This window comes from Aptenodytes patagonicus, chromosome 2 (genome assembly GCF_965638725.1).
Source record: "Aptenodytes patagonicus chromosome 2, bAptPat1.pri.cur, whole genome shotgun sequence".
Taxonomy (NCBI): Eukaryota; Metazoa; Chordata; class Aves; order Sphenisciformes; family Spheniscidae; genus Aptenodytes; species Aptenodytes patagonicus.
In genome coordinates, this window is record NC_134950.1 from 59,566,919 (window position 1) to 59,580,512 (window position 13,594).

Consider the following 13,594-nt stretch of genomic DNA (forward strand, 5'->3'; position numbering starts at 1 on the left):
TTATATGTTGTAGAAATGTTTACACCCTTAAAATAAGTAACCAACCTTCACTTTCCCCCTTGCCCACCTTCAGACTTCAAATCAGAACAGCTGCTTTGCTGTTGAACCCGAGGATCTTTTCCTTCTTCCTGGAGAAGAACGAGAAGTGACTGTCCTGTTTTTTCCCCAAACCATAACGACTACAGAAAGGTAACATAACTGATTTTATGCTGCCTGTTTTAAACAGAGCTACTTTTGACCTTAAGATCATGAACAAATTGAAAGTTTTACCTGTAAGGGAAACTTTGACTTCAGTTGTTTTCGTGAGAGTCCTCATTCATTACAAAGTAGATTTTTGCTAGGGTTCACCTGTTCCATAGATTCCCTGCCTCTTTTGCTGTACATAGCTTAATGAGTAGCTAATATTTCCCATCACAGATCAACAGGTGTCCTAAGACCTGTTTAGTGTAAATAAATGGAGTAAGTCCCTGAAGCCCTTTATGTGGTACTTGTTTCTAAAGTACAGCAAAGCTTTAAAATACTTATCTTCAGCAGCCCCTTCAGTTGCTTCTTTCTTCTTCACTCCGCTGAGACAAGGGAAATGTTATTTCTATTTTACATACGAAAAAACTCAAGCACAGATCAGGATCAAAAGTATTCATTAATTTTGCCTGCCATAATAAAATAAAAATTCGGCTGTAAATCCTGTACAACAGTAATGTACATGTTCCGTTTGCAGATGTAAACAATATTTTTGCACATTGGCACCTGTCGAACCTCATTCTGCAAAATAGAGTTGATTGGTTCAAATGACCATTCTGGTGTCATGTAAGAATTTTTTGGCAATGGCAGGGGTCAGACTCGTTTCTCCAGAGCAGCTTTTCCTCTTTCGTTACATGTTTTCCAGTTTCGCTATAATAGAGCAAGAACGGACAAAGGAATCTGTCCAAAATATGTTCAGCTTCACTATCTAGCTTAACTGGGCCTACCCAGTGCATTAAATTAGACAATGAGAAGTTCTGCACTAATGACAGTATGGTCCTAATGGATAGGTGTGCAAAGTGATTAATCTTTGCTTTCCTGTGGCTTTATGCATAACTGCTTTGCTTTACAGGCTCAAAGTACTCAGTAGGGTTGGAAACTTTGCAGTCCACTTGCAAATGCTGCCAAAAGACTAATAAACTAACTAAAGCAGTAACAAGAGTTCAGTTCCCTACTGATGGAGTGCTGGGCTCTGTCAGTAGGCATCACAGGAATTCAATGACAGCTAGAGTGGAGGTTCTTGAGTTTCATTCCTGGCTCGAAGTGGGTCTGTGCTATAGCAAATGCTTCAGCCTATTCTTTAAAAGCTTGATTTCCTTCCTGCCCTATGCCTTTTTTTCTAGGTGTTTTTTTCTGTTTTGTTTTTCTGATTGTTTTTTCTCTTGTTCCCTGTGTTGTTGGTTAGATACTTCCAATCTCCACTTCCTTCCCTATGTACTTTAGCCTTTTGTTTTATTTCCCTGTTGACTTCTGTCCCCCTTAATTAGGCAGCACTTTCTTTTTCATGGTTACTCTTCTGTTTGGGGTTTTTTTTTTTTTGTGTGTGTCTAGTTTCTTCTCTGTTTTCTTTGCTAGTTAGGTCCAGCTTTCCTATTCAGTATTAGCCCATTTCTTTCTACTTCATTATTTGAATCGGTACTCCTGATGCTCTCTCGTTAATCTATTTCTCTGCTCTGCCTGAAGAAGGCAGCAGTCATCTGCACTGTGCTTGTGTCCTATAGGGTAGAGACCGTATCATGAAAAGCCAGCTGTAGGTGGTCTGGTTCCCTGCCTGTGGGCCCAGTGTTCTTTCTCACAGCAATCCCAGGAAACAGAGTGAGGAAGAAATCTTCTTGGGTTTGTGGCTTAGAACACTACTGTTGTTAACAGGACTCAGTTTAATTTTAACATTCCTGGATATCTCACACTTGTAAAACTTAATTGAAGTTTCACAGGTATTTCAAAAGGCATCTCTTTAATGTATGTAGAAACAGCCAGACTTTGTTTCTCTCCAAAATTAGTCTGTCAAAATGATCAGAAGTTAGCATGGGCAAAAAATAATTTGCCTAGCTGTAGTCTCTGAAATACCTAGCTGAACTATTTCCAGATGAAATACTTCAGAAGATTGCTTGAGGTACATGTGGCATGCATACTTACAAACCAAAGGATTTAAATTTTGCTATGCCTAAAGCTGGCCTTTGTCATAAAATAAAAAAAAGTATTTGTATTCTCTCCTTAAGAAGGTAGTTTAAAAAGGCCTATCTATAATTTTTTTTCAGTTATGTTTTTTGTTTTCATCAGCTAATCTTGTTCTGTGGTGGGATTTAAATTTATTTATTTATTTTTAAAGTACTTTGAAAATCCTTGTGCTGCCATCTGGGCCTCAGTATGAAGTGGTGATAAAAGGTGAGGTGGAGTCTGAGGAAAATAGACCTGTGTCTACAGCTGCTGGCTGCTCAGACATCCCACCCATTCTCTCCAACAAGCAGTTCATTGCCTGGGGAGGAGTAACACTTGGAGCATCAGTGTAAGTATAAGCTGGGCAGCCGTTCATATAGAATATAATATTAAGTATTTTATATTGCACTTATTTGAAGTAAAACTTCCTTACTGTCCCTATTCACGTTAATAATCCACAGGTGATAAACTAAGCTGTTTTGTGACTCAAGTGAGAGAAGCAGTGTATTACAATTATTTTTTTTGTGCAAGAAATTTTTGGAAACAAACTGTGATCTTCTTTGAGCTTTTTGTATTCTTCAGGACTCTTTAGCTATCGTTACAATAATATCTGATTCTGTAAGATTAGTGTGTTATTTAAGTAGAAATGTAGTGGAAAGTATTTTCCAAGCAAGTTGATGGAAAAATTCTATTTGTTCTTTTGACGCCTACCTCTTGCTAGAAATAAATCTCTATGCTTGTTTTTCTTCAATTCATCCATTAAGACTAGAAGAATCCAGTCTGGTAATGGAGTTTGACCATCCAAATAGCACAGGCTGTTCAACTTCCCTGAATTAATTTATTTGAACTTGAATGTGTTCCAATGTGAAAACTTTTAGTGATGGAGAGTCCATTGTATCCCTAATTATGATTACTTTATCCTTCAGACTATTCTTGTCTGAACTTTCTTAGTTTCAAGTTTACAGCCTCAGTATTCCATGATTTAGTGAAACTGTTCATAATTGTCTAGATATACTTTGCTTCTTTTGTATGTAAAAGCTGCAAGTTTTGCAGATCTCTGGACTTCTAGTAAGTATTACTTTAGGGACTAATCCACTGTTGTTTTAATACTGAACTTTTTGAGTAATCTAATAATATTCCTGGTTGTTTAAATGTGATCCATATTTGTAGACAAGAACTGTTTCTGATAGCTATATTCCTACTTTTCTGTTTTGTTAAGATAGTTTATTTCTAACATAGTAGTTTTGGCTGTTTGGTGTTTGGGAATAACTTTCTCTTCCCCGTATGCTGCTACCTTTTTATTTTCTGTTCCTCCTAAAAACAGTTTTGATTCACCATTGGTTTTAGGAAGCTGAGATTACTCTTAAAATTTTTGTTCCAACAGAGTACAAAACAGTGTCTGCCACTGAAAACTGGGGAGAGGCTTTGCTCTCTCTCCATTCTCCTCTTTGATTCTAACTGCATGATCCTTCCTTTGTTTTTACCAGTTTTAGGGCTTGTCACATCCTTCTGTGATTTTTTTTTTTTTTTTTTTTGACTTGTTAAAATGACAAAGACACTCACTGTTCTTGCTGGAGAGGTTTCCTTCCTCTGACAAGGAAGGATCTGAGCACCAGAAGCCTGGTCAATGCCAGGACATATCAGAGAAAAAAAATTACTTTTTGGTCAACCTGATGCTGCCAGGTGGCCATAACTTTCTATGGTACTATCATGTTGAAAAGTACATGAAAAGGAAAAGTTACACTTAGCTTAGTTCTTTACAACTGTTCCAGTGAATCTGGGCCAGACTACTCCCAAGATTCTGTTTCTGCATAACTAAGTGGCTCTGGATAATCTAATTATAACTGTCTTAGTGTTTTTTTAAGGAATTTTTATATTGATGCAACTGCTGCTTGCTTTAAAAAGTTTAAGCTGTTAAGTACAATACTTGAACTTCAGAAAAGCTGTGTGTGTGTATATATATATTTTGAGGTTGTTTTGCTCTATGAGGATTGATGTGTAATGTTGTATAATATTGTAAGGTCTGTAGGTTTGAGAATACAGAAGTAACTTTCTAGCTAATGTATTCTGTTGTAGCAAGTGGTGATTTTTTTTTTACGGAATGACTTTAAAATTGACTCTCCCATTTTCATTGTTTCCATGAATACACATATGCAGTTAATTTACATTTGCTGTAAAATATAATTAAACTTGGTATTTTTCAGCCAGCAGAAGTTAACTCTAAGAAATGACTCTCCATCTGTGACCCAGCATTTAAGACTCTTGATAAGAGGCCAGGATCAAGACTGCTTTCAGGTAACCGTCATGAAAATTTTTCTTTAGTGTTTATGACAACTATCAGGATATGTTTAATAAAAATGTCTTTGCCCTGAAGGGTTGTTCCTTTATAAATGTCAGTGACTAAGCAGGCTGTGTGAGTATTTGCTCTGAGACTGTCAGGATGGACATGGTAGGAGGACTTAAGCTACACAGGCACCTTACGAACCTGAGCTGAAACCATAACAGTGCTGCAGCAAATTGGAACTCAGTTTACAGCTCTTGATTCTGTAGAACAACAGAGTCAATACCTGGTGGAGTAAACAGTCAGTGGCACTTCTTGCAGGAGGGATTCCAGACCTCACTCTAAGGGACTCAGTGTACATGAGGGAGGGAGGAAAGAAAAACTAGAATTAGCTTTTAGGAATTACCATAACTAGAGGGTTTTTTTTGTTATGCAGTCCACATACATTTATATCCCCTTTTTAAGCTCAGAAGTTCAGATCTGATAATCTAAAATCTTCAACTGAGAGGGAATTAATGTAGTGCTGGTTAAGTTCAGCCTTACCGTATTGTGGGTTGAAAGCAAAAAACTCTGGTCTAAACCGAGAGGCATTGATATGCTCATTGTGGGAGTATAAAGAATCTTGAACTTGGTCTTTTCTGTTGCATATTAAGTATTGCAACCTTAAATATGTGCCATTGTCAACTGAGTTAAGCCAGGTTTTGAAGAAGTTAATTTTGGATTACTAGTGAAGTAATTCTTATTACTGTATGTTTTTCCTATTGTAGTCACTCACTTCTGATGTCTTCATTTTTATAGCTGCAAAGTATATTCGGATCAGAAGAACGCTTAAGTAGTAATTGGGAACTCAAAATCCGTCCCAAAGAAGATACTAACATATACTTGATGTTTGCACCTACTCGTATAACTTGCTTCTTTGCAAAGCTGGAAATCAAACAGCTGGGGATTCGATCACAGCCAGGAATTAAGTTTACTGTAAGAGTCCCAACCTAACTTGTAATAACTTTAAACATACATTTTTCATAATTATTTTAAATCTAGCACTGAATAGCTGTTTCTATTGAAAAGTTGAAACTTTTCAAGATATACACTATGCATATCTGTATACTTGTTAAAGGTTGTGTGGGCATTAAATTTTACAGTTTGAACATGAGCCTCAATTTTGCATGCACTTTTTCCCCTTGTGAAGGAAGAAGACAGACTTTTATGTACTATATTAAAAGTAGCCCAAGATTTTAATTCTAGAACTGTCAAAAATCTGAACTTGTCTTGTTTTATAGGTAGTCCTTAAATTAATTTTCAGTGAAACTTGAAACAGGTTGAATAAACTTAGGCTTTTTCATTTCTTGCAAAGTCTTTTCAGTTCACATTTTAAGCATTTTCATTTGTCTTTCTGTAACTCTTTATATAGCTTACCATAGTTGTACAGAAATTTTAGTAAGAAGCTTGCCTTCATTTGAAATACTATTTTTTTGTGATTCCTTCCCCCCCGCCCCCTTCCCCCCATGCCCCTAGATACCGTTATCTGGATATGGAGGAACAAGCCATATAACTTTAGAAAATGTTAAAAAGCTGTCAGATAGTTACATGGTAACGCTGGATGGATTATTGCCTGCAAGATTAAGGAAAGCTTCCTTCCACATAAGAAATACAGGTTCTCGGGCTGCCTATGTTAAAGCACTGTGCTTTGCAAACCTACGGACAAAAACAGTTATGGATCCTCAGGTAATGATGGTATCTCCAGAGAAGTTTGTACTAAGAGAAGGAACACATGAAGTAAGTATAATACCTGATTCTGAACAAATTTTATTAATTTAAATTAAAATAAATGTGATCAATGAGAATGTGTCCGACTAGTTCTTTATTAAAATCTCACTTAACTTGTGTTAAATCCTGTTTCACTTATATTGCAGTAATTTGTTGACTCATATTCCAAACACTAGTACTAACAATAAGATGTTTTTTTTTTCTGAGTATGTTGTCTATTTATTTTATCAGGTGATTACTATAACATGGAATCCAATGGAAAAGGAAAAGAACTTCCATAAAACAAACACATTGGTATCAACAGTATGTTTTTTTTGTGGAGATGAAGTTTCTAGGCAGCAGTATCGTAGGTAAGATGTACTTTGCTATTGTAACAGAGACAGGTGTTTAATGAAGAGTTAAACTAGAGTTGTGTGCTACCATGAGTATGGTTTTAACATGCTTCCAAAAACAGCAAGAACAAACCAAGACAGTGATGATATGGAGAGATCTAGTAAGTCTTACATCTGGTGTTGTTTATTTGTGGTTTTGTTTACATACTGTAGCTCCAATCCTAGTTAAGGATTTTATTTTCTTTCTACATTCTTGAATTTGAGTGTGTTTGGGTTTTGGGGAAAATTTTTGCTTATTTGTATCGGAAGAGAGTCGTGTTCTATCTTGGTATCTCTCTTTCCAATACGTATGTAGATTTAAAGAAAAGGCTTATGAAAGGAGTAGTACTGAAATTCAGTAGTATTAAGTTTTGAACGAGATTTGCATCTTGGTTTGCTGAATTCTGTTGACGAAGACAGTGTTTGAGTAGATGTGTATGTGAGAGGAGTAACATCCACATATGCTTGTAACATACTAAGGAAATTTGTAGAATATATCTTACCGAGCTTAGAAGCTATGTTATTCTGCATTTCAATTTACATAACTCAAATGCACAAAAATGGCATACTCTGCTTTTAATGACATAAGTGGCACTTTTGACTTGTGCTGTGTATGGTGTATAGTAATAATGCAAAATGTTAAGAATAGGCAGAGCGCTAAGGTGTTGATGATCATCATTCAGTGCAAAATTTCAGAATGGCAGTATTTCACTATTGCTTTTAAATGTGATTGCCTGAAACTTCATGAAAGTCATTGTATTTTTTTAATCCAATTTAACTGTATGACCTTGAATAAAAAAGCTCATGGAATAGCTGCATTTGTGACCTTCTTGATAGAAAATCGGCTTACCTTAGAAGATGCTTGTTACTGATTTTTGTATGAACTCTTGTCTGAGGCAATGCTCTCTACCAATGAATCCTCCTCAAAGGGCAAAAATACTTAGGGAAAAGCTTTGATCTACTGATCGACAGAAAACCCATTAAGAAGCTTGATGCACCTATATAGGTAGTGTTGGAAACTTTTATTCAGACTCTGGACATTGGTACGTGAGTGAAATTATTTGTTGCTGATTTTGTTAGTCAGCAGGCATGGCATTTGGTTCTTGAACATGGTGGTCTTGTTGACTTTTTCTTGGTGGGAGCTTCTCTGAAGTCTCCCTTGATAATTTGAAAGAGATGCTTATTTCTTGAAATGACTGAGTACTGTAAGCCAGTCAAACCCCATTCTGTAATTGTGTACTAGAACAAGAACATGATTTGGGACTTAGGGGCAGGAAGGTGAAATGAGTAATCTGCCTAGACTGCCAACTTGTGGCTCAAGTTCTTTACTCCAAAAATATACATAGTCAGCAGCCTGGTAAGTAGGTTAGACCTGAGAGTTAGTAGTGCTGAGGTATTCTTTCCACCTCCACGGCTCTGACCCTGTCTGAGTGCCAGGTTTCCTCTTACTGACCTGTAGCTTCCCATTTTTCCAAGGACTATTTATATCCCTATGCCTCCCAGTCTTTTCTGTCTAGTTGGCAGTCATGCTCCTTGGCTCCATGTTCCTGCTGTTTGCTGGCACCTGCTGCCACTCTGCCATTGACTAGTCAATTTTTTCCCTCAAAAGGCTTTCACTCACGACCAAAATAGCATTCTTCTGCTTCCTGTGGTGACTGAAAAATCACTCAGATGCCTGATGTACTTATCAGAAATCTAGGTAGGTGTGACTGACAGCAGAGAACAAGTATCTTGGAAAGACAAGTGTATGGTAGCCATTATTTCAGTGGTTCCTTTTACTGTGCAGCAATAGAACAGGTATTCCTTTAACCATTTTAAGATTATGAAAAGATTTCCATTCTAAACGAATGCTCACAGATTTGAGCTTGGTGTATTTGAGAAATAATAAAGTTAAACTTATGCTGCATTCTTACCAATCTTACCAATCTTTTCAAATTGTTGTTTCCAATACTTTGTGTAATTTAATGACTCTTGTTTCTTTATCTCTTTAACAGAGCTATGATGTATAAACCTGAGGTAGAAAACCACATAATCCCAGAAAACAGCTTATTGAGAAACATTGTATTTGATGAAGAATTTCAAGGGGAGCAGCTTGTGACAGAAGGTAAACCTATGACTTGTTAAAAGAAAAATGTAATACTTGTTTTTGGGTGGAAAAATGTGCTTTTAGGCTTCAATACTAGTTATTTTTCCACTGTTTCTTTTTTGATAAATGTAGAAGCAAAATTCTCAATTTGGACGGAGGTACTGGGTTTGTGTGGCAAAGTTTTGGGGGGGGTGTGTGTGTGTGCGGCTACAGGAGTGGCTTTTGTGAGAAGCTGATAGAAGCTTCCCCCACATCCGATAGAGCCAATGCCAGCCGGCTCCAAGATGGACCCACCACTGGCCAAGGCCAAGCCCATCAGCGATGGTGGTAGAGCCTCTGAGATAACATACTTAAGAAGGGGAAAACAAACCTGCACAACTGCAGCCGGAGAGAGGAGTGAGAATATGTGAGAGAAACAACTCTGCAGACACCGAAGTCAGTGAAGAAGGAGGTGCAGGAGGTGCTCTAGGCACCGGAGCAGAGATTCCCCTGCAGCCTGTGGTGAAGACCACGGTGAGGCAGGCTGTCCCCCTGCAGCCCACGGAGGTCCAGGGTAGAGCAGATATCCACCTGCAGCCCGTGGAGGACCCCATACTGGAGCAGGTGGATGTGCCCAAAGGAGGCTGTGAGCCCATGGGAAGCCCACGCTGGAGCAGGCTCCTGGCAGGACCTGTGGACCCGTGGAGAGAGGAGCCCACGCTGGAGCAGGTTTGTTGGCAGGACTTGTGACCCCATGGGGGACCCACGCTGGAGCAGTCTGTTCCTGAAGGACTGCACCCCGTGGAAGGGACCCACGCTGGAGCAGTTTGTGAAGAACTGTAGCCCGTGGGAAGGACTCACGTTGGAGAAGTTCATGGAGGACTGTCTCCCGTGGGAGGGTCCCCACGCTGGAGCAGGGAAGAGTGTGAGGAGGAAAGAGCGGCAGAGACGTGTGATGCACTGACTGCAACCCCCATTCCCCGTCCCCCTGCCCCACTGGTGGGGAAGAGGTAGAGAAAATCAGGAGTGAAGTTAAGCCTGGGAAGAAGGGAGAGGTGGGGGGAAGGTGTTTTAAGATTCAGATTTAATTTCTCATTATCCAACTCTGATTTGATTGGTAATAAATTAAATTAATTTTCCCCAATTTGAGTCTTTTTTGCCTGTGACAGTAATTACTGAGTGATCTCTCCCTGTCCTTATCTCGACCCACGAGCCTTTCATTATATTTCTCTCTCCCCTGTCCAGCTGAGGATGGGAGTGATAGAGCGGCTTTGGTGGGCATCTGGCATCCAGCCAGGGTCAACCCAACACAATGGAACTTGCTTTCTTTCATTCAATACCTGTCTATTTAAACAATTTACTGTACTTTTCTCCTAGCAAAATGAAACCCCAGTCTATGAATGTTACAGCATTAAAAATGCTCAGTTTATTTGGAGAATATTTGCCTTATTGTTAATAGAGAGATTCAGTTTCTCATACACAGATATATCTTATATTTGAAAATTGAGCGGCACACAAGTTTGCTGACATTAAAATATATAATTCCCTTCCAAAGTTAAATAACTTCCTATTTTTTTGTAGTTGTGTAAGGAAGCAATTTATTAAAAAAGAATGCAGTATATTGTGAAGGTGTCCTTAAAAAAAAAAAAAAACAACACCCCCTGCCCCCAAACCACTGAAATACCAAATAAACCAACACTACCCGCCCCCACCTAACTGTTCAATCCCATAAGTGTCATGAACAATTTTATTGTCAAATGCTATTTCTTGAGCTAGTTATATTCACATATGAAAGATTTTACTGTTCTAAGGCTACTACACCTGAATAAATGTTGTAGACCGCTTCTTTCCCTATCTTTCCCTGTAGATTGTATGTTATCTTTACTTGGAAAAGTAAAGATTGTCGATCGTTCATCTTGGTTGAGGTGAAATCCTAGTGAAGATAAGATACTTTGATTCTGGAGTATGCTCTGAAGTTGTTAAGCCAGTGTTAGAGCCTAGACATCCTTGATTATCTCTTATTGCCTTATTGCTAGAGTTTTGCTAATGGTAGCTTATTTTTTTTTTTCCCTGTAGAAAACAAGGCCTACCTCTTGCATCTTAATGTTTTTCTGTCTCTTTTTGAGAGCATACTTTCCTGAATTTGTGAAATATAGCTTATTGTTTCCTATTTGGTCACAATTGTTTTTATTTACTCAAACTTATTTATCTTGGACATAAAAGATCCTTGCCCTCTTATGTACTACTTTCTGTACTCAATCAATAAATTTGAGGTGAAGACCATTATTACAAAAAAGCTAGGAGACAGATTTGTATAACACTGCAAATATGCCTTCAAGGAGGGGTGCTGGAAGAGTAGCTCTTAGAAAAGTAAATTAGGTTATTCTTACTCGTTTTAACAATGATACAAACTTCAAGCCCTTCCTTACCCTCTTGTCACCCAGTGATGTCCAGTGTGAATAGTACAATCTTATTTTACACAGATCAGTGTTCACTGACTTTTCAGTGGGAATATCCACAGGTTTTTTTGTTACATGTTCTCGTAAGTCAAATACTTCGCAGGAACTAACAGTAGTACCTAGAATTAAGAAATCTGATTTTTTATTTTTTTCTTGTTTCGTGTAAGATGCTATCTTTTAGGTGAAAAGTAAGTTATTTTTTCAACATCTAAATGTTTTTTTTTTACTTTTTGGCCTTTTAAACGAAAGACTGCTAGAGAGATGATGCTGAAAAAAAGCTCAAAGAATAGAATGTCTTGGCTTATAAGGATTGCTTTTCATGTAAAGTTGGATCCCTAGAGTGTTTTGGTCTCCATTCCTCATTGCCTTAATCCACAGAGGTATTTGAAAAAACTATTAAGAAATGACATACTAACGTTAGTGTTTGACATAGTGTGGTGACAGTTTTTCACCAATTTGCTCACTTGATGCATCAGTGTGTTATGGTCCAGGGGCCAGCAGCTGGGGGGATCCACGTTGTACGTGTGTATGTTCCCAGTAATGAGCCTTCATCCTGATCAGCCAGAGAGGGGAACAGGATGAGGCCATTGGTGCTGTTTGTGTTTGCGTGAGTGCTGAGTGTTTCTGTCTGTGTGGCTGGCTCTGTGTGTGCGTATGTGTGTGGGGTGCGTGGGGGTGCTTCCTGGGAGCACACGCTCAGCCTTGCTTCTGGTTGGACCTGTGGCAGCCCTCACCTCTATCAGGCTACCAGATGCAGTTACTCCCTAACACTAATGTGGTTTGCTGCACTAATCGAACATCTTTTACATACTGAATATGTTTCTAATTGCTAAGGTATGCTTCAGTTACTAGCTGAACAGAGACAGTGGTTGTTGATATTTAACATCTAGCAACTTTTTATTCTAAAGCAGTCTGAAACGTTTTGTGACTTCTGTACTTGGGTCGTCAAAAGGAATTTGGTTTCCAATGCATATTAGCATCTTGTCTGCATGTGGATGTATTGTTAAAGAGGAGGGAAGGAATTCTGATCAAATATTCTTCACAAGATCCTCTTGTGCATTTCTAGGTATCATATGATGTACTTCACTGTATTTTATAAGATCAGCCTTTGTATAAAACGGTTTCTGTCTGTTGTGATTGTGAAGATGGCACCGTCATGCTGTTTGCATGCAGTGATTTGGGTCTGACACTTGGGTCTGGAATTGTGTGCACTGTGGCCTTGGCATTCAAAGTTATCTTAATGATATCATAAACTGGCCATTTCAATATTTTTAAGTTGGTGAAAATGAGATAAGTGGTAAGAGTTAAATATTTTAATGGGATATTTGAAAATCGGAATTTCCTGAACTGAATGGAATTCATTTGGGGGATGGGGGAGGGAATAAAAGAAACTTAGAGTAGAAATAATGGTCATCTTAAAGAAAACACATTTCCATACTCAATTTTTTTATAGATATGACAGAAGAAATAAATTATTTCTTCCAGAAAACACATTCTGCTAGACTTCCTTTTGCAAAACTTAGCTTTGTTAACAAGTTTCTCATGGCATGTAGATTCTAACTAAAAACCACTGCTACAACAGATGCTGCTCTGTCTTATCTGTAGCTGAGTTGTAGAAGCTATATACAAATAATAATTGTCCCTGGTATCTACTACACAGCAAATGAAATAATGGTTGGATCAAATGTATCCTGTGTGAGAAGTGTTCACTTCTTCATGCTGTCTATTCAACATGAAATGGCTCAAAGCAAAGGAGAAAACTTTGACTTATTAAACATTTTGATGAAACAGTTTATTTTTAAATCATACTCTTACATTCCTGGTATAATGAATTAAATAATGAAGTGTTAGATTGACTAGACTGAGTAATTGAAAAACAACTTTTCTCAAGTTGAATCTCTTCCTGTGAAGCCTTAGGCATGTATTAGTCTTATTTGTCAGGGTAAAAAAAGTAAAACTTAACTTTAATTTGGCATAGAATCAGATTAGTGTGTACTATTTCTATAAAGGTGGAAAATATCTATCTTAAGTTAAAATTTGGTGTGTATTTAGATTTTTGTTACATCTCACGTTAATGTTGATTTACGCCTGATAACTGAACTTGTAGTAAGTAATTTATTGAATCATCTAGGATATCTTAGCCAACAGATTATTAACTAGATCTATATCCTATATCTCTGTTGTATAATTTCTGAGTATTATAGATCTGTTCTTACTAGAATTGCTCTATTACTCTCATTTTTAGTATGCGATATCCCACGGGGGACAAATGATATCCATCTTTTCTATGCAAATATGCGAAAGGTTATCCTTTCTGTGGTTGGATATTCCACTTTTGATCAGGATGGATTTCAGCAGTCTCCTGGACGTCATTTGGAATCGGACAGGTAATGTAACTATAAGGCTACCTGTCAAATAAGGCCTAACTGAAGTGCATCTCCTTTCATTGAAAATTTTAATGTTAGTGATGAAA

General features: G+C 37.8%; 1 protein-coding gene across 1 annotated transcript in view; it reads left to right on the plus strand.

Annotated features, from left to right (window-relative positions):
• CEP192 (centrosomal protein 192) overlaps positions 1-13,594 on the plus strand; it is a 96,593-nt gene that overhangs the window by 59,622 nt on the left and 23,377 nt on the right. The window contains exons 35-42 of the mRNA XM_076328963.1: positions 74-189; positions 2,351-2,527; positions 4,383-4,473; positions 5,258-5,434; positions 5,975-6,235; positions 6,458-6,576; positions 8,592-8,701; positions 13,367-13,508. Of these exons, the coding sequence (XP_076185078.1) occupies positions 74-189; positions 2,351-2,527; positions 4,383-4,473; positions 5,258-5,434; positions 5,975-6,235; positions 6,458-6,576; positions 8,592-8,701; positions 13,367-13,508 (1,193 nt within the window). The remainder of the gene's footprint in view (positions 1-73; positions 190-2,350; positions 2,528-4,382; positions 4,474-5,257; positions 5,435-5,974; positions 6,236-6,457; positions 6,577-8,591; positions 8,702-13,366; positions 13,509-13,594) is intronic.